Raw genomic sequence first — 26185 nt, forward strand, 5'->3', positions numbered from 1 at the left:
AAATGCAAGAGATGTTTTGATTCTAGACAGACTTTCCTTCAGTTTGGGGGTGCTGAGCACAGGAGACTGATATTTAGAAAACACAAAGATGAGATCCTGTTCTGTTGTGGGAAGGAAGTCCCTCTGCCTTGAAGCTGATCCCTACAGCCAGGTCCCATCCTCTTATGTCCTGATGAGGCTGCCTCCTAAAAAAGTATAATGTTCCATGTCCTGGTACTCTTATTTGTAGTCAAGTCAGGAACCTTCAGTGATCCTCTGATCCTTAACAAACTTCCTTCCCTGACTGAAGAGTTACCATTGCTAGTTATTGGTCATTTCCTCTGGTGCCTGCACTACACTTTCAGCAAGCAGTCCCTTTCCTTTCTTCCATTATATATTTAAAAAGGTCAGTCATGTCTTTTAACTTCTAATTTCCAAAACTGAAGTGATGCAAGCCTTCTCACATTGAACCATACTTTTTTAGCACTATATTGTCCCTTCTCCTTCCAGTGGAGAAACATAAGTGGGCAATATCAAGGGCGTTTTAAAATGACTGCAGAAATCCAGAGACATGCTCACCCTCTGTGAATGCCATGTGATAATTATGATTTGTATGTGTTGTACCTGTGCAACTTTGGGACCTTTCTGAAAAAGAACCACATTGTCTTGAAGTCTCTGAATGTCTCCCAGGATAACTGTTTTCTCCTTATTTCACCTATCAATGACACTTCTTGAGTAATCTTAGCAGCCCAAATGTAAAGGTCACAGAGCACAACTATGTACTTTTTGAAGGAAGGAAGAAAGGATGTTTTCTGGCAGGGAACAAAGAGAAAGTTTGACACCAAGGACTGGTAGGAGAGAGGGAATTTTGATGTCCTGACTTTTGTGGGGTGATGCTTTAGCATTTTTCCTTCAACTGTGAAGCAGTGACTGGAGAAATGTACACAAGTGTGTGCTTCTCATTTTGAAAGTGAGGTTCTAGGGACATCAGAGGTACCAAGAGTCTTGTTAAAACTATGCTGTCAATCCATTTTGTGTTCTCCTGTCTCAGTTGTTTACCAGGAGACAATGTCATCCTGGATCTCATGAAATATGAGACCTACCCCTATGCAAATTGCAGCTTCTGGATTCTGACTGGAATCTCTGCTTGTTTCCCCGGAGCTGCTCAGCCTCAACAAATGGGGATCAAAATCTAATTCAATGACTTGCAAATACTCATGGGCCTCTTAGAGTCCTTAGATTACAGAATAACCTTTATATTTGTCTTTAAAGGTGATACAGCAGAGGAAACAGTATCTCCCTAGAGTCCTATTTAGGATCCTCTGAAAAAAATGGAAGGAAAGTCTGTAATTTCAGTGGTGGAAGCTGAATTAGGCCCGTAACTTCATGACTGAAACAATTTGAATAACTTGCATTGCCTGTGGCAAAAATACTTAGTAACTACTTGCAACCTATTTTCTTCAATTGCCTAATTTACATAACTTTTTAAATCAGATTGAAATGTGTAGCAGTTCTGAAGGGTAGCAACAAATGAATTTTGAGTTTAAGGAACTTAAATATTAATAATAGGTAAGATTTGAAATAAATTGTGACTTAAAAGTGATACAAAAATTCTACCTGACCTATGACAAACAAGTTGTTCTTCAGTGCAAACCTCTAACTTTCAGACCAAGTCAGTTTTTCTGCCAAAATTTATAGAGCTGTAAAAACCAGACATATGAAGTATAAGTTCACTGAAAGTTTTGCTGGAATAATTGCCAATTACCATATGTTACATCTGTCTTTTGGCATCTTAAAAATCATACCCAGTGTAACTTCCTTTTTGGTAAAGTGTGTACCCTTGCAGAGCTGGGAGAAAAATGTTTGTGAATAAGGCTGGTAAAATATTGGCAGCACTCTGCAAGTGGATGCCATTTACATGACTTCATTTTCTTTTACTATCCCTTAACACGCCTATTTTTTTGACAAGTAGCAATTTTATTGTCTTTGCAGCAGGCTGCTGAAATTTAAGAAGATTTTTTTCTTTGTTGTTTTGTTTGGGGTTTTTTTGTTTGTTTGTTTGTTTGTTTTAAATTCTGGATGCAGAGGTGAAAAATCTGTTCCTTTTACTTCTACAGAAAGTATTTACAATTCTCCCAGAAGGCAGTTTGAATATAGATTTTTCTCTTGTTGTCAAATGGTAATTTGCAGGTGGATGTTTTTTAATTGTGGGCTTGAGCACAGCCAGAAGCTGCACTGCATACCAGTCCTGAGCTTTGCCAAGGTAAACTTGCACAGTGACATTGGGGTCAATTCATAGCAATTAGCTTCAGTATTATGTGGAACTTGACTTTTTCAGTCCTTTCAGATAAGGCTTCTGAAAATGAATTTATTTTTACACTTTTTAAGCTTTTGACATTTTTCTTTTCTTAACACACCTATCTTCTTCCTCTCCCCAAACATTGTCTCTAAGGGCTGAAGTTTTTAATCTATTTTCCTTGATAGTATTTTCTTCCAAAGACAGTTTGAAATCCCTACAGCCATTCTCAAGTTATGGGGTTTCCTCTGGTGCCTCCTGATTTCTTACAGGGCTCGTTGTTCCCTTTCTCAGTCCTGTGTCTGATGTTGCATCTTTTATGTAGGTAGTGGATCGTGACTAGATTTTTTTTTTTTACAGACATCTGCATTGCACGAGGAATTACATTCACCTGAACCTCTTCACCTCTTTTATCCTCCGGGCTATATCTGTTTTCATTAAAGACTCTGTGGTGAAGTGGATGTACAGCACAGCCACACAAGAGTACCAGTGGGAAGGACTTATAGCCTTCCAGGTAAGGGCAGACACTGTGGTCGTTCGTAGGATATTGGAGTCGTCACTGTGGTGTGCCTGCGTGACAACGGGTAATTGAATTCTTTAGCTGATGGCATAACATGTTTTTCTACCTGTAGGAAGTTTGCCTCCACTAGACAGAGGAACAAGAAGCTGATCTTTTTGCATACATATATATATATATACATATATATAGACACATACACCAATGCCCATATCTTCTTTCTATGCTGCAGTTTAATTTCTTTCTAGCAATGAAAATAGGGCATTTAATTTCCTAAGCCAACACTTTTTGTGATAGAACTGTCCATCTGGTAAGTTGGTTGTCCACCAGCTAAGTTGGTTGTTCTTGGTCATCTCTATATAATCTCTTGATGACAGGAAAAAAGGAAGCATCTGATTAAAATGCAAATTTTAAAGCATTTAGAAAAGCTTTGGAGGAATAGGCTAATTAAATACTTCTAACTGATGAGAGAGGATATACAACTCTTTTGTAAATAATGATGAAAGTGTGCCCTTCCCCATTTGGATTTGGAACGCAAAATGTACTTGAAACCTCAAAGAAAAGTAGCTTTATTATCTGTATAGCTCTTGAGACTCTAAAATATGGGTATGGCATTTGCTGCTCCAGTACAGGGTAATTCTCCTGATGCATCCTTGGTGCACATCCTTTTCTGACACTGCCTAAGGCAGAAGTGCTAAAACAGCTTAGTGAATCTCATATGATGATTGATTTTTTTTTCTCATCTGCGTTTATCAATTGCCAGAAAATAACATCACATCTTTAATGGTGTGGAAATGTTTGTATTGGATTGTCAGTCATTTCCTCTTTCCAAAAAGTGTAGACTTTGATTTTACACATGGTTTACTCAATAGTGGTTTCATCAGGTCTGATGGATATATTAATTACCTAATCAGGTTTCATACTTATCTAAAGCCCTACTGATCATCTCTGTATTTTACCAGCTATGAGAGAATTTGCACTTAAATGGCGTGCACTAGGCAACATTGCTATTCTGTGAAAGTATCTTTTGCTTTGGCAAATAGTCAACCTTACGGCATCCACTCTTTTCTTTTTAATAGAGAAATTCTCAACTGCAAAATAGAGTATCCAGGAAAGTGAAAGATTCACTGACTGTCATTGATACAGTATCTTTCACTTGTTCTTTTAATCTTTATTCATACTTCTCAAAATAAAATCCATTGCTTATTGAGGGGAAAATAAAGACCATGTACCCTTATTTTAAGGAGTAGTGTTGTTGAAAGCATCTGTCTGCTGTGCATAGCACCTATTACTGGCTTCCATCCATTCAGCAATAAAATATATGATTAGTTTAGCAAGCTCTCTTTTTGAGGAGCAAGAATAGTAAAGAGAAGCAGTCTTTAGAGTTAGTATCCTTTTATTCTCAGTCCCTGTTGGGTTACTTTGGGCTGTGCTTTTTCTGTCACAGGAGTCACTCAGCTGCCGTTTGGTCTTTGTGATGATGCAGTATTGTGTGGCTGCAAACTACTACTGGCTGCTGGTGGAAGGCATGTACCTGTATACGCTGCTGGTACTGTCGGTCTTCTCTGAGCAGAGGATTTTCCGCCTCTATCTCTGCATTGGTTGGGGTGAGTTAATTTTTTCCGTTTGTCTTTCTGTCACTGCAGTGGCAGAGGGGATAACAGGAAACCTTGTGTGTCTGTCCTAGTGCTGCCCAGTTCAAGTCCTGCACTCTGTGTACCCCTTTTATTCCCAATCCCTTACCTTGTTTGGGCTGAAGGGTGTGGTCACAGCTCCTGGATGCTCATGGCACAGAGGCTGTGGGACACTGCAGAAAGTGGCAAACTACTTTTCCTTCAGGACATTAGCTTCCCAGGACAGATTATGTGTGGGTGGTTCCAGCTGGGTGTGGACTTCTCTGGACTGCCCTGCTTCGTCTCCTGAAAGTTTCCCATTGCATTTAAAGACATGTGAACTACTTGTGGTGCAAAATAGCAATGATGCTTTGTATCTGGGCGAGGACAACAGTAGAGAAATGGTGACAGCATGAGAGGAGGTGATGCAAAAAGGCATATAAACAAGGGGCTGCTAGCTGAGAGGTGTCAGGTTGGCTAAGTGGACAAAGCAGGTCAAATAGGGATTGTCTGGGGAAAAAAAGGTCAGAGTGCATGTGCCATGGGCACGTGTGTGCTTGAAATCAAGGGTTGTGATGTCTTGAAATCAGCTGGTTGAGTAAGGGTCACCTTCTGTAGAAAGCTTTGATTCTTTCACTGTACAGTTCACCTATACAGAGAAAATACATTACAGTTTGGGATTAATCCTATTTTTGGAGTGATCTTGCATTTACTTTTATTCCATTCTCTCTCCTCCTTCTTCTCTACCCTCCCCTTTTGGTGGAATCAGGCCACTTTTGGAAAGACGAAAGTAAATCCAAGTAAATACTAGAAGTGTATCCCTCTAGCAGATATAGTACCACAGATACTAGTTTGAGCATTTAAATGGCTTTGATTCGCCTCCTCTTTCAATGGATTTCAATTGTGAATATTTTAGCAAATTAGTTCTGTGGAAAAATGCACATAAATGGCATATTATTTTGAATTACCCAGTTCTACAAAAATGTTATATATAAGGAGAAAAGGTTTTCTGGCATATTGATAGGAATAAATAAATGCAAATAATAGCAGTTTCCTGCAGGAGAGTGTTATTTAAAGTTCTCTATCTTCCACATTCTTTCATGTCAGGCATGCAGCAAAAGCAGCACCTTTTTGTTTAACATTTGAACTATATGTCTTAATTAGACCCTCAATTTAATTTAAAAGAAAGGGGAGGGGGAGCTATCCTGAAGCACTGACTGAGGTCATGAAAGGAAATGGAAAAGAAATTACAACAAAATTATATCTAGTCAAATCCTATGGGGATTGTGTTGTCTTATAAGAAAGGGTTAGGCTGCTTTTGGTCTGAATCACTTCTGTTTAGAGTTCGTCTCCTGCAAATGCAGAAGGCAGAAACAGATGATGTTATTTTGGTTTTGTTCTTCCTTTACAAAGGTGGTTTTGCTATTGTATATTAAATTTCTAAATGAGTTTGTGGAAATGAGCAGCAATGCAAGAACTTGGCACTAGATACATGGGTTTCATCCAAGCTTTCTTGAAAAGCTCTGTCTGTGCCCTTCAGTAATTACCTGTACAGTTTCTTGCTCTTCCATGTGTGTCTGCATGTGCAAACCTTGCCAGTGATTCCCCGCCTTCAAATGCAGAAGCATCTGCTATTTCAGTGCTCCCAGATTAGTTATACCAGATAACAGTTTCATCTCTAACCAGTGAAAAGATACCAAAATTTTTCCCCTTCTTTCTGCTTCTTCATTGGTGATTCCATTTTTTGGATGCTCAAGTCCCTCACCAGGTAACTTTCTGCTGTATGCAATGCTCAGAAGATTTTTATTTAATTTGATTTTTGAGCTGAGTGATAGCCTCAGTGTAATGCTGAGGCTTCAGAGAGAGAGCCAGTAGGTTCCCGTTTGAACTTTTGTCCTGCACTTTGAAATAGTTAATCAGCTGGAATAAAATAAAAATAAAGCTGGAACAAAAAAAATAAATATTTATTTGATTGCCAGAGCTAATTTGATACTCTGACCCTTTGTTCCATTAATGAACTGTCCTCTTACAGGACATTTTTTAAACTTGTTCATTTCTCATAATTTGATTAATATTTATGTATGAAAATTTCATGTTTGTATTGCTCAAAACCATAGTCACTTCATGTTGTTATTTCTTACTATTATAACTAAAGATTGTGATCACTCTCAGACATGCCAAAGTCTGCTCTCCTGGAGCCTGGGGTACTGAGCTTGATGTGCACCCTCGTCACTGCCCTAAGGTCCTTGAATTCCACCATTTCATGGTCACTGCAGCCAAGGCTGCCCTTGAGCTTCACGTTCCCCACCAGCTCCTCCCTGTGGGTGAGAACAAAGTCCAGCATGGCACCTCTCCTCATTGGCTCCTCTGTCACTTGGAGAAGGAATTTATCAGTGTGATGCAGGAAACTTCTGGATTGCTTATGCTCTACTGTGCTGTGCCTCCAGCAGATATCTGAGTGGTTGAAGTCCCCCAGGAGGACCAGAGTTTGTCACTGTGAGGCTGCTCCTGTCTGTCTACAGAAGGGCTTCCTGGTCAGGCAGCCTACAGCAGACTCCCCTGTAATGTCACTTGTCCCTGTCCTGCCTTTCACCAGACCCATAAGCTCCTAGTCAGCTCCTCACCCATCCCCAGGTGGAACTCCATGCACTTCAGCTGCCATTGATGTGGTGACACCCCCTCCTGCTCTCCTGCCTGGCCCTCCTGAAGAGCCTGTGGCAATCTGTTCCAACACTCCAGCGAGGAGCCATCCCACCATGTCTCTGTGGTGCCAGTGAGATCATAGCCCTGCAGGTACTGGCGCTGGCATGCTGGTGGTAGGAGTGGGATGGATTAAAGATCACATTCCCCAGTAACTTCAGTTTAAAGCCCTTTTCCCAGGATTGGCAAGCCTATGACTAAAGATTTTCTTCCCCTTCTTTGTCAGATTCAGCCCATAGTAGACCAGTTGTTCCAAGATATTCCAAATATATTTTTGTTACATTATAATATCAGGTCAGTTCTAAAGTCAGTTATTAGACAGTAGTCCACTTTTTATCAGTTCAAATGACTAATTATCCTTTGCTGTTGAAGTGTTTATAAAGGGAAAAGTCTGTCTTGCATTATTGTACTTTAAAAAACCTAGAAAAGTCATAAAATTTTGATAGACCTATGAAAACTAATGTAGTTTCATAAATTGGGAGATTTATACTAACATCACGTATATTGGTAGGATTCTCTAAACCTTCCCTATTACTTGTATGGTAACTGTATTCCTGACGGCCACTTCATTGCTGAGATTTCATACCATACCAGGCTTTGAGATGGCAGTGTTAAATTTTTCCTATTTCATTTAATGTGGAATATGTCTTGCTTATGTCTTCTATTTCTTTGTCAAAGCAGACTTCCATACATTTATGTCAACCTTAAGTTCCACATATCTTACTGCAAAAACAATTGTATATTCCATTTCAGTGCTGATGGAGAAAAAGAAGGCAGAAACACTTTGCAGCATCAAAACCCCAAAATTTTAATAGGCTAATGGAAGAGCATGTAGGTGAGAGGTTTCCTTCACTCCAGGGGTCAGCACAGCAGCAGCTACAACAGCTGTTGATTCACATAGTCATTTGCACTTGCAGAAAAGAAAATCTGTTGCTATGCACTGCTGGTACCTGGTGCTTCCTTGAGAAATCCTTGCCCATGGATCTCACTTTCTAGAGAGAAGAAAAAACATTTATAAGTAAAGGGTTAAAAAAAAAAAACAACCTAACTACAGAGGTCAAGATCATTACTTTTTTGTTTTATTTGTTTCTCAGTATGTGCAGATTGGTCTGAATCTGTGTCTAGGACACCAACCCAGTGTTCATCATGTCTGAGCCCAAGGCAGGAGTTGCTGAGCCTGAAATTGACTTTCAGCTATCAGTATTGTACTCAGTAGTCTCTGGAGAAAAACAGTTTATACTGTAAAGCTGCTGTATCAGCAGATTTTAGTGGAAAAGGGACCTGTCCACATTTAAGAGTAAAGAGGAGGGAAGAATGGGGAAACAACAGAAACATCCCACTGTGACTCTGAGTGATGTCCAGACATGGAGACCATTTTCAGCAGTAAAAGCTAAGAAGAAAATGTTAATAAACAGCTAAATATTCTCTGAGCTTCTGTGGTTATTTTACACCCAGTTGCACTTGCAGCAGGAAAATCACCATAAAAAATAAATAATCTGCTTCCTTCCAAGCCTTGGCTATCCAAACTTGCTCTAAGGAAGAATACTTTGAGGAATGAAGCTATTAAAAGCAGGAAGCCTGGCTGGGGCTACAAATTCTACATCCTGATTGCAAGGAATATATGACTGGAACAGAGCCAGTAAGAAACCTTCCTTTAGAAACCCAGTATGAACTCACTATGCCAAGAGGATGCGTTCATTGCTCTGACCACTTCTTTTCTATTTTCAAATGAAAACTCTGCTTCAGACAAGGATGTAAAAATAGATTTTGTGTCCAGACTGATCTTGGTAAGAAATGCATGTCAGGAATTCCTCTTAATCCTCTTCACTCTCTGGTTTTCTAAATTAAACTTTTTCATGTTTTCCCTTTTTTAGGAAGAAAAAAAAAATCTTTTCACATCATCGGTTTTTTTACTCTTTTTACATGTACTCATATTTGTTTATCATTTCTCTCAGTTCCTCATGGCATCATTCTTGCATTCCTTCATCAATCAGCTGATCAAGTCATAGCATCTTGGATGATTTCTGAGAGAAAGAAGTTCTTCTGGTTTATGTGCCTGATATTCTCAGAGGTTGAAGTTATCACACATGGAAACAAGGGATGTCAGGTTATGGCTAAAGTACTGTAAACAGCCCTAAAATGCTGTATTTAGAATACGTCCTTCTTTAAGGGTTTCAGGAGGATGGCAGTGCTCTGGTCCTTCAGAGACAAATCTTCAGGAAGATTCTCTAATCAGCACATGAGGATGAGGAGAGCCTTCTTGTTCCTCATGTGTTTTTCCTGAAATTGCCTCCATGTAAAGTGAAGTACAATAAAAGGCTACAAATACGGTGTGTCTGTAAGAATGGAAACTTGCTTGCACGTGGAGGTAAGGGAAAGATGATGGCATGGAATAGCACCACCTGGTGACACCTCTCGTGGTAATGGGGACACTGTGGGTTCCAGAAGAAACCTGAGCTTTTCTGTTCTGTTACCAAAGTATCTCAGATCTGTTAAATGAAGAGACTGATTTTTGCATGCTGCTATCAGGACATGGTAGCTTCCATTAGCAGCTGCAGGAATTTCTTGCCTGCCCCTCTCTTCAGAGATAGTGGAGGATTCTGAAAATGTCAGCCTGTGCATTTCTCAACATTTTGTGCTCTTAGCTACCCCATCCTTTTGACATTCTGAAAAATGACTGTTTTTCCAACATTTTTTTTTGTTTTTCTTACTATGCAGTCACCTGGCCAGGTGTAGAGTATATAAGCTAGAGTGAAACTAAGTAGGTCGTGCTGCTTATTTATGCAGTGGGATGTTAAGATGTTGATTTTGACAGTTCCATTACTTTCTCATAATCCATAATATTTCTTATTATTGCAGACTATAATTCAGATGCCCAGTCACTTGAAGATGAACTTTATTAGCTGAGCTGTCAGCAGGCTTATTTTCTAGTACACTTGACAGATTTCATAATCACCATGTAGTGTTCAAAGATTTTGGGTCACCTATCAACCTGCAAGAATTAAGACTGCAGAGTTTATCATGATCAGGCTGTTGTACTTTCTGGCATCTTCAGCAGTGATACAGTACAGAAGAAAAAGTACACATTACCATTTCCAGAACTCAGAGCCTTTTCTCTGGTCAGTTAATCTCAGAAAAGATCCATCTCAGAGCTTTCTGTATGACAAAAAAGCAAAACCTGAAAGAGTTCAGCCAACACCTTAAATAAATGCCTCCTGTAAATGACTGCAGTTTTTTTTTCTTGGGTATCTGATATACTTTGAATAGCAGCAGCAGGAGAAAGAAGTGTGAAACTGAAACTCAAATGCATCAAGTGTTATGTTGGAAGCCCATGAGTGGAATACACCACTGATGCTGTTAATGAAACATAGTCATCTGTGGTGTTTATTCAGTGAGTTGTATTCAGTTTACTTCTACGGCCTGCTCAAATCAGGCAGAGTTCTCTTGACTGAGTGAAGTAACCAGAATAATATATGGTTTTTTGCCAGTTAATGCAGGCTAATTAGATATCAAGACTGTTAATTAGGCTTTGGAGAGTCTCAGTGATCCTTGCAAACTGCAGCTATTGCAGAGATGCTTCAGATTTGCTCTTTTGCTGTGATGGAATGACTTCTACAAGCTTGAAGTGAATTAGGGAATGTTCTTGGTGCAGTCTCCTCTTTAGATCTTCACTAGGGCTTTGGAAAACTGCACATGTTCCCATCTGCTGAAACTGTATCCCAGACAGTTTCTGGAGCAATCCATTTCTCAGGACAAGGCTTTGTGAATTTGGTAGATGTCCAAATGGGGATAGTAGGTAGTATCTATGCAGTAAGGTTTGAACATGAGTGCAAATTCATATGTGCACTGTTAAGTCTTGGTGTCTCAGACTAAAATGTGCATTCCGAGCATGGAAAATAGTGTGACTAATGTGTGTGAAAAATGGAAAATAGTGTGACTAATGGTGCTGCAATACCAAGACACCAGGTGTGCATCACAAGTGGAAGTGGACAGAGAATGTTGAACAAGTTACTTTATACTTGCTGCCTATATTATTTGTATAATACTTGCATAGCTGATGCAAATCGATTATATCAGCCTCCCTCTAGTTAGGCTCTTTTGAAATATAGTCTTAATAATAGGTTCTCAATTCAAATGTCAAGTGATTTGATTAAACATGGAGAGATTTCTGATATATCCAGAAGACTGAGATATCCAGAAATCATTATTATCACTTGAGGTATCAAATGATATATCCACTGACATACAGCCTTTGTGCTCTCAGTGTTTGTGTCTTATCCTATAAGTTTCATATTAAGATGTCTTAATGCTCAGCAAAGTCAAGAAAGGAATAATTCAAACTATAATTTGTTTCTGTGAATCAAAGTCTCATTTGGTTTGGAAGTGATGTGCAGTGAGCCTGTTCTTAATCTCTTTATATGACTATCAAAGCAGCATAGAGTTTTTGTTAACTTTGCTCCCAAAATACTGTGTATTCTCAGTATCAAGTAAATCCATGGATCATGGTAGCTGTTTGCCTAAATAATCTCTACTCAGTTCATTATCTTTGCTTATATTCTAATTATTGGTATTTTCCCATGCTGCTCTGTGTTCTTTTTTTTTTTTTTTAAGTAACTGATTAAGGAGAATATTATTTTTCTGTGTTTGTAGTATTTAGCTGTTCTGATAGCAGAGAAATTCTACAGTACAAAAGTGAAGGTTTTTTACTGATAATACCCAAGAAAGATACTGCTTGAGGTATTCAGACTGTGGAGGATGACCAATTTCCCTATGGCTTCTGCTGCCACAAACTGTGGATTTGCCCTGTGCAGAACTTATTGCTGCAGCCAGATGTTCTTAGGGTCCCTTACTTTACTGGTTCTTAAGAATAAAGTAACAAAGTATGCTAAATGTTGCTCTTTCTGTACAATGCACATGCAGCATCAGACACTGTCCAAGGAGGAATTAGACCATCTTGATCTGTCTTTAAGCAGAAATTCCTCATCCTGCCTTTTGAGTCACAACCTGCTTTCTTTGCTTGTGTGCATTTTTATCATTCTCTGTACTGAGTATTGGTTGGTAGATGCACTTTAAAATTATTTTTAATGAACTAGGCTCTTCATAAATGAAAGAAATTAATTAGAAAGCCTTTGATACTGTAAAGCAGGTAATGAGTGCTGGCATACTTGGCTTGTCTCTGCCCTTTGCACCCCAGATGAGCTGATGAGCTGCAGCCCATGCACTGTCAGGTGAGGGTAGGGCCAAGCCTCTCCTCGCTGCCAGCTTCCTCCACTGTCTTTGCTGCAGCCACTCAAGTCCACACCAGTACCATAGTCAGAACTGTGACTTCTTTGTGGGGGAGGTCACTTGCTGGGTGTGCCCACCCCACCTCTGCCATGGAGGGGCATGTGGGGCTGGGTGTGCTCCAGCCTTGACACCAGTAGACAGCCTGAACTTGGTCCTGCTTGAATACAGTGATCCACAAGCAGAAATTTAGACACAAAGGTTTTGGTCAGAGCACACTGCACTCTTCTCTAGAATGAGTACAGAGGCTAGTAGAGCTTCCAAAAATTATAATTCCATTGGCCTGTCTGTGAAAATATCTACTGAAGAAGTGATGAATGCCTGTTGTGGGGCACTTGTGTTGTTCATTTTTCATGCCTGTTGAGAACTAGGTGGAAGCCCACTGTTCATGGCAGTCTGTGTTGGATAGGAGCTGCAACCCTGACACCAGCTAATTATGTTGCTCATCATTATTGGGGGAGGCAGAGAGAGTTGTCCTTCTCTCTGCTTTTCCCAGTCTCTATGTCACTGTCAGCCTTGTCTCCTCTCTTTTCAGGTGTGCCAATGCTGTTTGTTATCCTCTGGGGAACTGTCAAGTATCTTTATGAAGATGAGGGGTTGGTTTAGTTCTGATTTTTATCTCATTTGTGCTATATGTACGCACCAGCAGGTCACTGTTTGCTTTCTGTTCAGTGTGGCTTGCTTTGGCAATGTGCTGAAATCTCACAAAATTGCTTCTGTTTTGTCGGAAGGTCTTGCATAACATTTCAGAAAGGAGAATATGTTTTTTCCGATCAGAATTTTCTGCATGTCTGAATAGATCTATTCTTTTTCAGGTCAAGGAAAGGTATGTTTTGTTTTTTTTTGTACTTATAGTGTCAACAATAGCAGTCATCCTACCCAACCAAGACCACTTCTGATACTGTGCCTTTGGCAATAGCCTTTACAGTTGTTTCAGATGAAGACAGCAACCTCCCACAGGATTCTGCCTGCAATTTGTAGTGATTAGCCTATGCCTAGCGGCAGAGAAGCGATTGCCTTTTCTTGTTTAAGCTCCCATTATTTAGGTTTTCCTAAAATAAAGGCACATTCTCTGTCTGCTTACATTAGTCTTGCTGAAGTCAACTATGTCACGCACAAGACTGCTGTAAAACACAAAATACTTTTGGTGCATTTTTACCATGGTGGCTGTTCTGGAAAAATTACCTTTGTATATGCTTTATAAATAGCTATTTTACAAATAGTACTGTAGCTTGTTGGGCTTTTTGTTTGTTTGTTTGGTTGGTTTTTTTCAGGGAAGAAAGTGGCTTCTTCTTTTTAGAGATAGTGGCTGCCTAGAAAAATTCGGGTAGTTTTCTTTGTGAAAAGAAATAAATCTATGCCTTTCATTTTTATTTTAATTTTTTTATTTAATGGGTTTTCCTCTTACTTAGTTTCCAAGCTACTCAGCCAACACTTTTGTAGAGGATCCTTTTCTTTTTTCCTTCTTCTTTTCCTTCCCAGACACAATTCTTGCCAGAGAGTTACTTCAATGTGAAAATTCGGTTTAGCCAGAGCCACCCCCAAACTGTTTTCTGGTGTTTCTGAATATTAAGAACCAGGGTTTTTTTGGGTTTTTTTTTGGTTGGGGTTTTTTTTTTGTTTGTTTGTTTTTTGTTTTTTTTTTTTTTTTGTGTTCCTCATAGTACTGAACCAGTTCAGTCAAATCTGCCTTTTCTGGCTTAAGCAATGCTAGGATTTTTTGACTTTTCTTTTCAATGTTGACGTGATGATATTCTGTAGCGAGATTGTGGCTGAACTGATGTACTGCAAGTTTTGTTGAAATTATCAGAATAGGTGTAGAGACCATGCAGTCTCTGAACAGGCGATGTTCCATGGGCATATCTTCTCATTCAAATGTATTCAAAGTGCTCATGCTGAGCCTCCCACATTATGTGGTGCTCGGGGCTGATTTATATTTTCTATTAAGGAAAACTGTCACTCACTGCCTTCAGCAGACCTTAAAAGGGGCAATTTTGCACATTATTGAATTTTCTAAATCATGTCTAAATATTTGTAAAATACAGCAATAAATAACTACGTGCAGCAGCTGCTCTGAAAGGCAAGATTTCTGTGCCTTGGGCAAGCATTTGCTGGAGTAGCCAGGGATATCTTTCATGCTGTTTGCCATAGCTCTGTCACCATGCAGTGGGCTGTAAATTTCATTTGTGATTTAACTACTTCCCTGGCTATGAAGAATAGCAGGAAATAAATGTGATCAGGGCTAGGAATCTGAGGCAGTCCTGTGGATGTAGCCATTTGAGTAAAGGACTGAAGCCTGCAAGACTTGGTTGGTTGCGCACCAGTTTCTTCTTTCCTTGCATGTGCAAGTATAAACTCCTTTAGAATGCAATTAGTGTTTTAAAAAGTGAGTTATTCAAAAATATTTTGTCTAGATAACAAATACAATTAAAGGCAAGCTGTTGTTCTTATTTATTAGAATGTGGCTAAAAACCTGATACTTACATATTTTTGCTTCTGTCTGCAATTAAGTATGGGAGCAAAACAGCCTTCCATCTTTTTTTTCCCATTTACCTGTAGCAATTCAATGTAAAAATTCAGTGTTTTCACTTTTAAAAGGAGAATACTGGATTGATAAGCAAAGGCAGAAACATCCCACTAGCATTTTTTTCACTGGACAAATTCTCCATTCATGGGTCTGAGGCTATTCATTGCCAAGCATCATCAGAGAGGTGCTGAGCAAACTGTAGGGATAGATCCCAAGCACAATAGATATTGGTGTATTTATCAGTGTGGCAATTACAGAAAGCACAGATGGGCAAGAAATCATGTAGAGATCTACCAGTTTTATTTTCTGGATGCTTCAATAGCCATGACACCTTAATTGACCTGTAATGCTTTTATATTGCACATATCTGTATAAATTTAAAGGTAGCTAAAATTGATGTGTGCCACAGGAAGTAAATTAACACAGAAATGTAAGAGAGTTAATGTAAAGAATTGTTTCTCAGCCTCTGTTAATATTAAAAAAAAATTAATTTCCTCTGCATCTACTGCAGATAGTGAGAAAATTAGAACTCCTGTGTACCAATTAAGAAGCTCTGTAACTGAGATTCTGGCTCAGGTACATTGACTGCACACAGTCTGCACACCTTTATTGTCCAGTACCTAAAATGCAATTGAATTGGAGGCTGTAGAACTGCTGGAGGCAATAATATGCTTTTTGTATGCGTTAAACTGAAATTGAAGGAAAAACAATATCCCGAGCACTTCTTGGACATGCAGTCCCTGCAAGAGAATGTGGAATTGCCACAGCCAAGCTGCATCACTTTCCTCTCTAGTAAGTGAGCACATGTGTGTGTGTGCTTGTAGCATGGATCCCTCCCAGGTGCTGCATGGTTTGCTCTTTTCTCTAAGACTGTCCCACTACAAGGTTGGGGAGGGTTTCAGCTCCACCAGCATCACCCAAGCTGAACTTTCATGGGTCTGTTAAGAAGCCTTAGGGAAAATTGTGCATATGTATGTTTTGGTAGAACAGATTTAGAAATGAAGAGAAACCTTTTTTGAGAATGAATCTATGTTTTATGTAGTGCTGTTTCCTAGTTTGTTTCCCAGCCTGTGTAGCTCAGAAACTTGCTGGCTTTACTGGTGTCTGTTGCTTCTGACTAATGCTGAGCAGGAGGCTAACAAAGTGATTTCACAGAAATATTAAGAATGCTGTCACTGCAGCAACAAGCAAAGTGGCACATGAGCACTGCCCTAACACCTGGGCCATCCTACACAGACATGGCCCATCAGGCAGTGGTGGTGGCTGTGGCCAGAGGAAAGGAACTAGATGTACAAACCCTCTGTTTAAGGTTCACTTCAGACCAGTGATCCAAAACTGTGGCTGCCGTGACTTTAATTTTAATTTTTCTTCTGTATTGGTCAACGAGATAGGAATTTTGAAAGTTAAAATGAGACTCATGTGGTAAATAAAGTATTATATTGCTGCAGCATGCTACTTACTTGGCAGAGGGCTCAGGTCAGCAAAAGTTAGGAACTGTTGCTCCCATTTTTGATTTTACTTGTTTATAATTTTTAAAACTCTTAGTGGGCCTGAAACCTTGTGCATATGCACTGAAGGAGCTGGAGTTTGCAGCTGCAATTGCTTTCCCATGGTTGAAATTAGTAACTATCTTGGAAAATAAAGACAGATAAAATAGATGACTGATCTCAATATTGTTATGACAATAATGATGGTAAGTAATGGGATAAAAACTAACAAGCAATTAAATAAGATGATCTGACATTGGAGACTGAAGAATAATAAAAAATAGCGCAGGATGAGGAAGCTAAGAATGACAGCAGAAAGATCAGATTCAAGTAGATTCCCCCCCTTCTTCTTTCAGCCAAATGACAAATTTGACCTTGGTTTTAATGGAGTAAATCTTAACAATTAATGGATGATAATTCATAGCAAATTGTGGAGGAGAGCTAGCCATTAGTGGGCAAGAAAGGCTGGTGAGTACTATCCAGTTGGATTATGATAGCTGCAATAGTACAAAGCGTTCAGTGTTTCTCAGAAGCAGCTGCATCTGTTTCCATGTCAGCATGATTTGCTTTCCTCGTATCTAGTCCTTAATATTATTTTCCATCTGCATTGCTGGAACAGAATGAAAAGCAAGAGGTTTTAGTAATGTACTGAAACTTTTCCTTCATCTCCTTTTTGTCCTCCTGCTAGTTGCTGGACCAGAAACTATAACATGAATTACTGGCTGATCATCAGACTGCCCATCCTCATCGCCATCGGGGTGAGAAAGACGTGTGCTGTGAGATGGCAGATTTCCCTGAGAACAGCACGATATGGTACAAAGATGCACGTGTGGCCATTGTGCATGTCCAAAGGCTAATAATCTTTGAGGCTATTGACATTTTCATTCAGAAATGTGATTTTATGAAGCCAAGTTGGTTTCTGTCATTGAAATTCCAGACTAGCATTTTGTTTCTTTAATTTGGCCACAAGCTGTCATATTGTGGTGGCAGGACTTGATAACAGAATAGCATGCTGCAGCAGTCCCATTAACTCCCCTGTGAGCAGGAGGTATGGAAGGTAGTTCAGGGAGACCAAAGATACTCTTTCAGATACTGGGCTACAAATGAGCTGCAAAATGCGTGGCATTGTGTAAAAATGTTCTGCAGGCACAATACTGTGTCAGGCTTAGACCTCCAGACAAGGTAAATGGGCCAACCCTTACTTTTAGTGTGTCTCACTCCCCAGAGAGTAACTGGGGTCCCCTGCTTTGTGTAATGAAGTGCCTATGTTTTCAAGGGTGGCTTGTGCATTCACATTTAGACCACAATTCCTTAGCAAGGAGTTGAGTTCTTTGGCAAATTCTGCAGCTTCTGCATAGCAGGATGCACAGAGAGCTAAACATGCATATGCAAATCAGCCTTTTTGAGTACTTATCTACATGGGTTTATTGATGGTGATATAAATTCTTCTTCCGTTTCTCCAGGTGAATTTCCTCATCTTCATCAGAGTTATATGCATCATCATCTCCAAACTGCAGGCTAATTTGATGTGCAAAACTGACATAAAATGCAGGTATGTCTTAAGGTGGTCTGACACTGTTCATGCTCATCAGAATAAAAACAGAAAAGGACATGTGAAAGGAGTGCATTGACAAAGGTGATTAAAGACCACAGCCATTGAATAATGCACAGTATGGTGTCACACATTGGTGTAACTGCTTGGACAGTCAGTCCACAGAAAAGTCTCAGGGAAACCAGAGCAGGTATTCCATCTGTGCTATAAACAGAAGGCTAGATGTCTGTCACTCTACAGTCTTTCATTAGACTGGATGAATATTAAGTAAGCAGTTATTTTTAAAATACCTGCAGCACATGCAAGTACTGAATGTTAGAGTCCTTGAAATCACCCAGAGGAGGGCAGCAAAGCTGGTGTAAGGGCTGGAAGGAATGTCCTGTGAAGAGTGGCTGAGGACTTCTGACTTGTCTAGTTTGGAGCAAAGGGCTCTGAGGGATGACCCTTCTACAGCCCTCTGAGGAGTTGAAGTAGAGAGGGAGGTGCTGAGCTCTTCTCTAGGGTATCCAGTGATAGGACATATGGGAATGGTTCACAGCTGCACTGAGAGAGGTTCAGATTGGACACCAGGAAACATTTCTTTACTGAGAGGATGGTCAAACCCTGGAACAGGCTTCCTAGAGAGGTGGTCAATGCCCCAAGCCTGTCAGTGTTTAAGAGGCATTTGGACAGTGCCCTTAAGAACTTGCTTTAAAGTTTGAACAGGTGGTTGTCGCAGGTTCCTCCCAGCTGAAATATCCCATCTTATTCTAATTTGAACATAAAATTATGAGTTGATAGAAATAAAAGCTTTCACTTCAAGTAAGACAAGATGGGATCATTTTGAATTTTGCTCCTTGTTCTATTTGCCAGTTGTTATTGGGAAAACTTTCAATCTTGAATGCATGAGATGTTTCAAGAGAAACATCAGGGCTATCACAGATACATTCAATTTTTGGTTTGTAGTCAGTCTATCCTTGTCTGTATTCTCCCTGTTACTTAATCACCTTGCTAAGATTCATGGTTGCATCCTTCATTTCTCCATCTTGACTTCTGTATTGCAGTCTAAAAAACAATGTAAGAATAACAAGTTAGCTCTTGAAATGTGGAGCTACATGCTGTGGTAGCTGGACTGGTGCTGTCACTGGACTTAGCTATTTTACATTGGGTATTTCGATGGTGCAGTCTTCTAAACAAGACACAGCATATATTTTGGTGATTTCTTATGAGTGTAGAGTTGTCATGTATGTTACCTACCTTCTTTACCTCACATGAAATTTTGGAAATCCTAATGTGTCTTGAAAGTCCAAAGCAAAGATGAGGACTTGTCTGAGCTGGAGGCTTTGATTCCAAGCCTACTAGTACAGAAAATGGAGTATTTTTAGAGAGTCCCAGTGAAAGGATGAGGGCAAAGCTCACAAGTTACAGCAAGAGAAATTCCCCTTGCATGTCAGGTGAAAATAAATTCACAGTCAGAGTGGTCTGATGCTGAAAGAGAGGCCCAGAGGGGCTTTGGAGGACCTTGGAGATACTCAAAACTTGGCTGGACACAGCCTTGAGTAACCTGCTGTGAACTGGAGTTGGGCTAGAGACTTTCAGAGGTGCCTTCCAACCGGAATGGTTACTTGATTCAGAATAGCAGCCAATAGCCCTCAGGCACACAAGATCTACAAAGGTCTGACAGCCCTGCTAATTGAGTGATTTTGCATCTACTGGTCTCAAGACAGGTTGTTGTGAGATGTTGGTAAGTTTTGTGGCCCAGGAAGCTTCCACATGATCCCTAGGCATCTTTCACAATCCTGTTGGGTGGCTGGCATGTATGTCCATCAAAAGAGAGTTAAGGATCATTCTTGTGAATTTTTTCCTGTGGTTATGTATCTTGAACTTTCTCACAGGTGAAGAATCATTTCTTTCAGATTGGTTTGTCTTTCATCCTGTGCTAGCTGTGTCTTTGAACTTGCCATCATTGATTTTAAGACAGTTTGATTGCTTTGACAAATTGTTCTGCAGTTACAGATAGTTACAATGTTTAGAAGATTTAACACACTGCAGAGGTGGGAAGGAATACCAAGTACTCCTTCCTTTGCCAAGATATTTTTAAAATATTTCAGTTATTGATAGATTATGTCTTTCATGTCATCAAGAAGGTAGGTTTTGGTTGTCTTTTCCAATTACAGGTGGAGAAAAGAATACAGAAGAAAGACATCACAGGTACAAGAAAGCACATGGCTTCTTACTGAATTTGGAACATTTTCCAGGTGAATTACAGCCATTAGCTGGATACAGAGCTATGCTCTCACCAATAAATGGTCTGCAGTGAAATGGTAGGGGAGGTTAAAATTTGTAGGAACTAACTAAGGTTATTTTGAGGAGGTATTTATCCTGCAGCCTCTGGAAGAGGACCCTGCATCACAAAGTGGTGCAGTGATTTACGAAAGTTGAAACTGTGTCAGAATGCAGAAAGAGTGACTCCTAGTGATCATTTGGATCAAAAATGGTCTATTCAGTGGCACTGATAGATTTTTAATTTCCTTGTGATCTTAGATTGGCCAAGTCTACACTGACTCTGATCCCACTGCTGGGGACCCATGAGGTCATCTTTGCCTTTATTACTGACGAGCATGCCAGAGGGATGCTGCGCTTTGTGAAGCTTTTTACTGAGCTCTCCTTTGCTTCGTTCCAGGTAGCACTCACAGTGTGCCCATGGGCTTAAGATATTTTTTAACTTCTATTTGAGGACCTGCTTTCTCTTCCATTCATTGCATGCTTATGTTCCTTATATTTCTCAGTTTAGCACTGGATGTAACAGGATTATGACAGTGGAAGGACTAATTTTTAACAGCCAACTTTACTACAATAATCTGGTATTCCTGTCCACATATTAATATTTACTTCCTATGGTTCACCTCACGGCAATAACAAAATTGTCTGTGATTTCCTGTAATTGTACAGTGGCATTGCTGAAAGCACATTTTGTGCTTTCTCCAGTGTTTCTGATACTCCTTGGAAAATCTGTGCTGGGAAAGGTAGCTGTCTCCAGCTGTAACTGCATGTGAAGGGGGCATAGGCTTATTGTGATTTTTATTTAAGTGTTGCCTTAGGTAAAGCCATTTCAAATTAATATCCTTGTGTAAGGAAATCATTATTCTGTTTCCCTGCACACTCACTTGTTCCCTGGTTATCAAGCACAGAGCTGTTTTTAAGGCCACTGTGAATTAGTCACTTACGAAGTGTTTAAGACTTGAAACCTGTGCTTTGTAAGGAAGAAGGGGAAAGGAATCACTAGGCAAAAATAACAGATTGAAGAAAACATCAACTCCTTTTTCCTAAGTCCATGTGTTTGAGACAAAGTTTAGTCAAACCTCTGCTCTGCCTTCAGAGTTGACAGGGACCAAGGATTCTCCACCTTTCAGTCTAATCGGAGACATGTCAGTGTGGAGCCTCTAGCCCTTTGCAGCTGAGTTTTGCAAAGTGAGGAAACTGCTCTGCTCACTGTTCTGGTTTTTGTTGATTTCAGGGGCTGATGGTTGCAATTCTTTACTGTTTCATCAATAATGAGGTAAGAGACATACTATTTTGTTCCAATTTGCCTTATCAGCATACACTATAGGAAAAGGAAATTGAAAATGATCTTGAACTGCTAAATTGTCCTTGTTCAGGACTTTTTTTTTTTAACAGATCCTTCCCTGCACAGCTCTGTGGGATAACTCATCAGAAAAATGTGTTTGGAAGCAATTCAGGCAGTATAATTTACGGTCACTATTTGTAGATGTGGAATCTCACAAACAGTCTTTCTTACAATTGTGTAGTTTGCACTGGGGGATTCTTTAATTAAGAATTACAGCTGCTCTTCTTAATCTGTCTTATTTTATTTGCTTGTTTTGCTTTTAATTGCTTTATATTTGCTTGTTTTTGTGAATGTGGGAGTGGAGCCCATTTTATTCTATGAACTCAGCTCAGCTTGCTGGTGAAGTTGAAGAATCCTCGTGGCTATTGCTGTACAGTTTGATTTCATTTGGTTTCCCTGTGACCCAGCTGCTTGAACGCATCATCACTCTCTCATTAAAACTAAACTTCACAGAGTGATAAACTCACAGACCCAGAAGAAGTGTACCTTTGGCTTTGAGTTAATTGATTGCAAGTACCATCTTCTGTGGCTTCTGCTGAATCCCAGCCTTGTAGTGGGAAAGGATATTGTTCTGTTTCCGTATTGCAGGAATCTCTCGTGTTACCTTCTAAGTGATTATTATTCATTCATTTGGCAGCCAGGTTTGTAAGGGAAGCAAACACTACTCATTTAGACACTACATTATTAACTTAAGTGCACATCAATTTGTTTTACACTCACAATAAATCTACTTTTCACTATGACATGGTAATTCAAGATCACTTATTGATAGAGAGGCCTCATCAAGGAATTGGAATCAGTAGAAAAATGTGCTGCTTCTATCATTATGGCCAGGCTGGAGTCAAGAGGAAAGCAGCAGGCATCCTGAATTAAGCCTTGCAGGAGTCTGCTCACTTTAGTAGGTTGTGGGTAAGATTTTATTGAAGTGAATCTATTAATTGTACTCCTTACCAAAATCAGAGGTGAGTAGCAGCAGGCTTGGCTGTTGGGAATTAATGTCATTTGCTGCGTGTCATGAATTAGAGAATATTTGTTTCAAATTCCTTGTATGGCTTTACAGGTGTACTTCAATCCTGAGATGCAGCACTGTCTGCTGGTGGATCATCTATTTCTTTTGATTCACCTTGGCATTTGCTCATACATCCTCATGCAGCTGCAGCCAGACCTCTCATGTGTAATGCTCAATAACTTATTTCACAAAGTTATATCATAACCCAAACTTTATTACAAGCCCTCAAATAGGCACGCTTGTTTCATTTGAGGGAGCTTACTGTGTAATAGCTTACCTATGTTTCTAAGAAATGCTCCAAATCCCTTGTTACTATAATTTTCTTGCCTTTGTAATATAGTTCATAAAATCTAAATATAATGAGTTCAGCTTCACTGGCAGTCTAGAATGAATTATTTTGCTTGTTCCCACTCTTGTTCAAAGAGGGGAGTAGGATTTTGTCAAGCCCAGTCATCAGCATCCATTAAAAAATCCTTACAAAGAGTTTAAGTAAAGTCTCTTCTAAACTATATGAGAATTCTTTTCCTAAGCTAAATGAGAAACTGTCTTCTGACACACTGTGTGTGTCCAAAGACTATCCTTGTTTGCAATGTGGTCTACATTGTATTTTTGTCTGTGACTCATTGACTCCTTTTCTTTTTTTTTAACCATACAGAATGAAAGTTCTTTGCAAGTCCTGGTGCCCAGATCAATAGTAGAAATGAAGATAGAAGTAATAATAATGTCCTTTTCTAATATCTACTTCTGAAAAAAAATTGAATTTGTTCATACTTCAGTCTTATTTTGCCTGAAAGATTCTGGATTTTGTCTGAACTTGCTCTGAAGCCAACAGTAGGGTCTCATGAGACTGCCTGTTACCATCAATGTTCTTTGCAAAATGAGCTAGGCTTAATATGGCCAGTTTTTCTGCAGTTAGTGCTGTTTCTATAAGAAATACTTTAAACCACAGAGATGTTGCCTTTTTCCACCACTTAGTTAAAGATGGTTCAGATCTCATTCTCTGTAGCCTTGGTTCTCCTTTTTGCCTTCTTGTCACAATGGAAGTACAATTTAGTATCTTCTACTTAATCTGTCTTGATGCCAGGATTTCTGAGTTCTTGAAATACTGGCCAATCCTCTCTTTTGCTTTTAATTTCTCTTCATTCTCTATACAGACTATTAATTAAACTCTTCCATCAGCTCAATTCCATCCCATTTTGGACCTACTTTCCTTTCACTATCACTTGCTGAGATTTTTTTGCCAAAATTTAGGGCTTTTTTATAATTAGATTCCAGATTCATTGCCACACTGTCAACTTCCTTCCCCATTAGCTACATAAATCTCAATCAAGAGCTCTCTGAGAGAGATCTTCTCCAGCTTTTACCTCCACTGTTTTCAAGTTTCCCCCCCTTTCTTTTCTCCTTTTCCTTTTAAAAGAAAAATTACCCTACATAAAAACTTTTCTTCCCCTTTCTCACATGTCATGTTTTAACCTCAGACAGCAACTACACACCACGCAGCCACTTGCTCACTCCAGTTTGGTGGGATGGGGAAGAGAATTGAAGGAAAAAAAGTGGGGAAACTCTTGGGTCAAGATAAAGACAGCTAAATAGGTAAAGCAAAGCAAAATGTGGAATCCATTTACTGCTTCCCACTGGCAGGCAGACGTCCTCCCAACTTCTTGCACACCTCCAGCCTGCCTGCTGTCAGGGTGGCATGAGAAGCTGAAAAGGCCTTGGCAATGTGCAAGCCCTGCTCAGCAATAACAAAAGCATCTCTATATTACCAACACTGTTTCCAGCACAAATACAAAACACAGCCCCATACTAGGTGCTGTGAAGAAAATTAACTCTACCCCAGCCAAAATCAGCACATAATGGGAGCTTTATTCTTGGTATCATTTTCCTGCATAGCTTATTTCTGGGGAATCTTATCAACACAGGGAAGTTACTAGGACAAGTATTTTGCTGAAAGATCTCTATATCTACTTCTGTGCTCAGGAATTGCCTCTGCAAAATAAATCTTAACTAATTCCCTTGCTTATACATTCAAAGGCATTTAGGCAAAAACTCAATTTCACACAGGCAATAGACCTGCTCCCTACCCTCTTCCTAACCCCTGGAGAGAAAACTGATATTATGCCAGTCATATCTGTTCCTAAGACCCATTCCTATAGTCTTTTGTTCAGGTCTTCCATTCACTTTATCTCAGTTTTACAGGCTATTTGTATCATAGCTGAAGCCTGTCATGTCCAGCTGGAGTAAAGACTCATTTCCTCCCTTTGACTGACCTAAAGGTACCTATTTCTATTGCTCATTGACTTAGTCAGTCGCTACAGTTATGCTTTCATTCAGGATTTGCCAGTAAATGCCTACAACAGCTTTTTCCCAGTGCTGCCTTATGCTTCCATGCCCACAAAAGGTGCCAAGTACTGGAATGGTAATATGGTCAATTCTGTTCCTGCAGACACTATGGTTTCTGCATTTCGGCCTTCGTCTGACCATTCTCCCTCATTGTTCTGTGCCAAGCTATCCCAGACACACTGTCTTTCTCTGGTGTCTTTGTGCACCTTTTGACAAAACAAACCCCCTTACCATGCTAACATACAAGCATCTGTCTCAGCATCTTTCCTTCTGACCCATTTGGTTGTGACAGTGGAGGTCAGATTCTGGATTCTGACAGATTGTCAGAAACACAGAGATGCAGCTGGTTCCACCAGGACATTCAATACAAGGGCTGTAGGCCAGAGCTGACAAGCACTGATAGAGGCACCCACCAGGGGAAGACAATTAGTTTTGTAAGGCTCTGCTCCTTTTTTAGGACTGCCTCTCAAATTCACTATTTCACAGTGAACAAGCAAAGAAAGCAGACATACAGCAGCTGGTTCCCTAGGAAGTTTCCCTCAGAAAATGAAGGTTTCAACAGCTTGGGCATGATGACTAACCTGTGCTGAAACTGGCATCAACCTGCTTAGTCTCTTGGTACTCAGTACGAGATCCGATGATAAAAGAAAAAGCATCTCTCCAGAGATGGCTCCCTTAAGTGATCCACCTACAGTGAACTTATTTACAGGCTGAAGTACACACTATAGTGAACTTATTACTGTGGTTGCACTCCTGCCTTTATCTAGAATAGCAAGTGTGAAATTTCATGTCCTCTGCCTTATGTGTTGAAAGCTAATGAAGGTTCTTACTTCAGTCAAGTGGCAAAAACTTTGCCATGGAACAGGAAGATCTAATTCTGTTCTTCTTTAGCAGTTACAAAATCCTGGATAAACTTCCAAACCTGTGCAGAGGTTAAACAGTTGAACCCAGAACCTGTGACTAGATAAGCATACTTTGTAGCTTTAAGAAAAGCTAGTATCTGGAATGAAATACTGTAATTGCTATTTAAAAGGGAAACAACTACAGTCTCTAATTTGCTTAATTGCTGTTTTCAATTCTTAATAAACATTTGGTTATGTATGAAATAAAAAGAACCCACATAAATATTCAAAGAACAAAAGTAATCCAGGACATAATTATGTTTAAATCAAACCAGAAGTGAGACCTCTTAAGAATACTTGTGGTGCAATATTGAGCCAAAAGTCAGTCTTTTCAGCTGTTTCATGGCTGATAAGCAAAGTCATCTTAATC

The 26185-nt window shown here is 39.7% G+C and overlaps 1 protein-coding gene across 3 annotated transcripts in view; it reads left to right on the forward strand.

Moving 5' to 3' along the window:
* Window positions 1-26185, forward strand: part of GLP1R (glucagon like peptide 1 receptor) — an 84850-nt gene that overhangs the window by 57562 nt on the left and 1103 nt on the right. For all 3 annotated transcript variants that reach the window (XM_068185485.1, XM_068185487.1, XM_068185486.1), the window contains exons 6-12: window positions 2636-2789; window positions 4240-4399; window positions 12924-12984; window positions 17091-17160; window positions 17866-17954; window positions 20478-20616; window positions 21451-21492. In XM_068185485.1, the coding sequence (XP_068041586.1) occupies window positions 2636-2789; window positions 4240-4399; window positions 12924-12984; window positions 17091-17160; window positions 17866-17954; window positions 20478-20616; window positions 21451-21492 (715 nt within the window). The remainder of the gene's footprint in view (window positions 1-2635; window positions 2790-4239; window positions 4400-12923; window positions 12985-17090; window positions 17161-17865; window positions 17955-20477; window positions 20617-21450; window positions 21493-26185) is intronic.

The sequence above is a fragment of the Anomalospiza imberbis genome, chromosome 3, assembly GCF_031753505.1.
Source record: "Anomalospiza imberbis isolate Cuckoo-Finch-1a 21T00152 chromosome 3, ASM3175350v1, whole genome shotgun sequence".
Lineage (NCBI taxonomy): Eukaryota > Metazoa > Chordata > Aves > Passeriformes > Viduidae > Anomalospiza > Anomalospiza imberbis.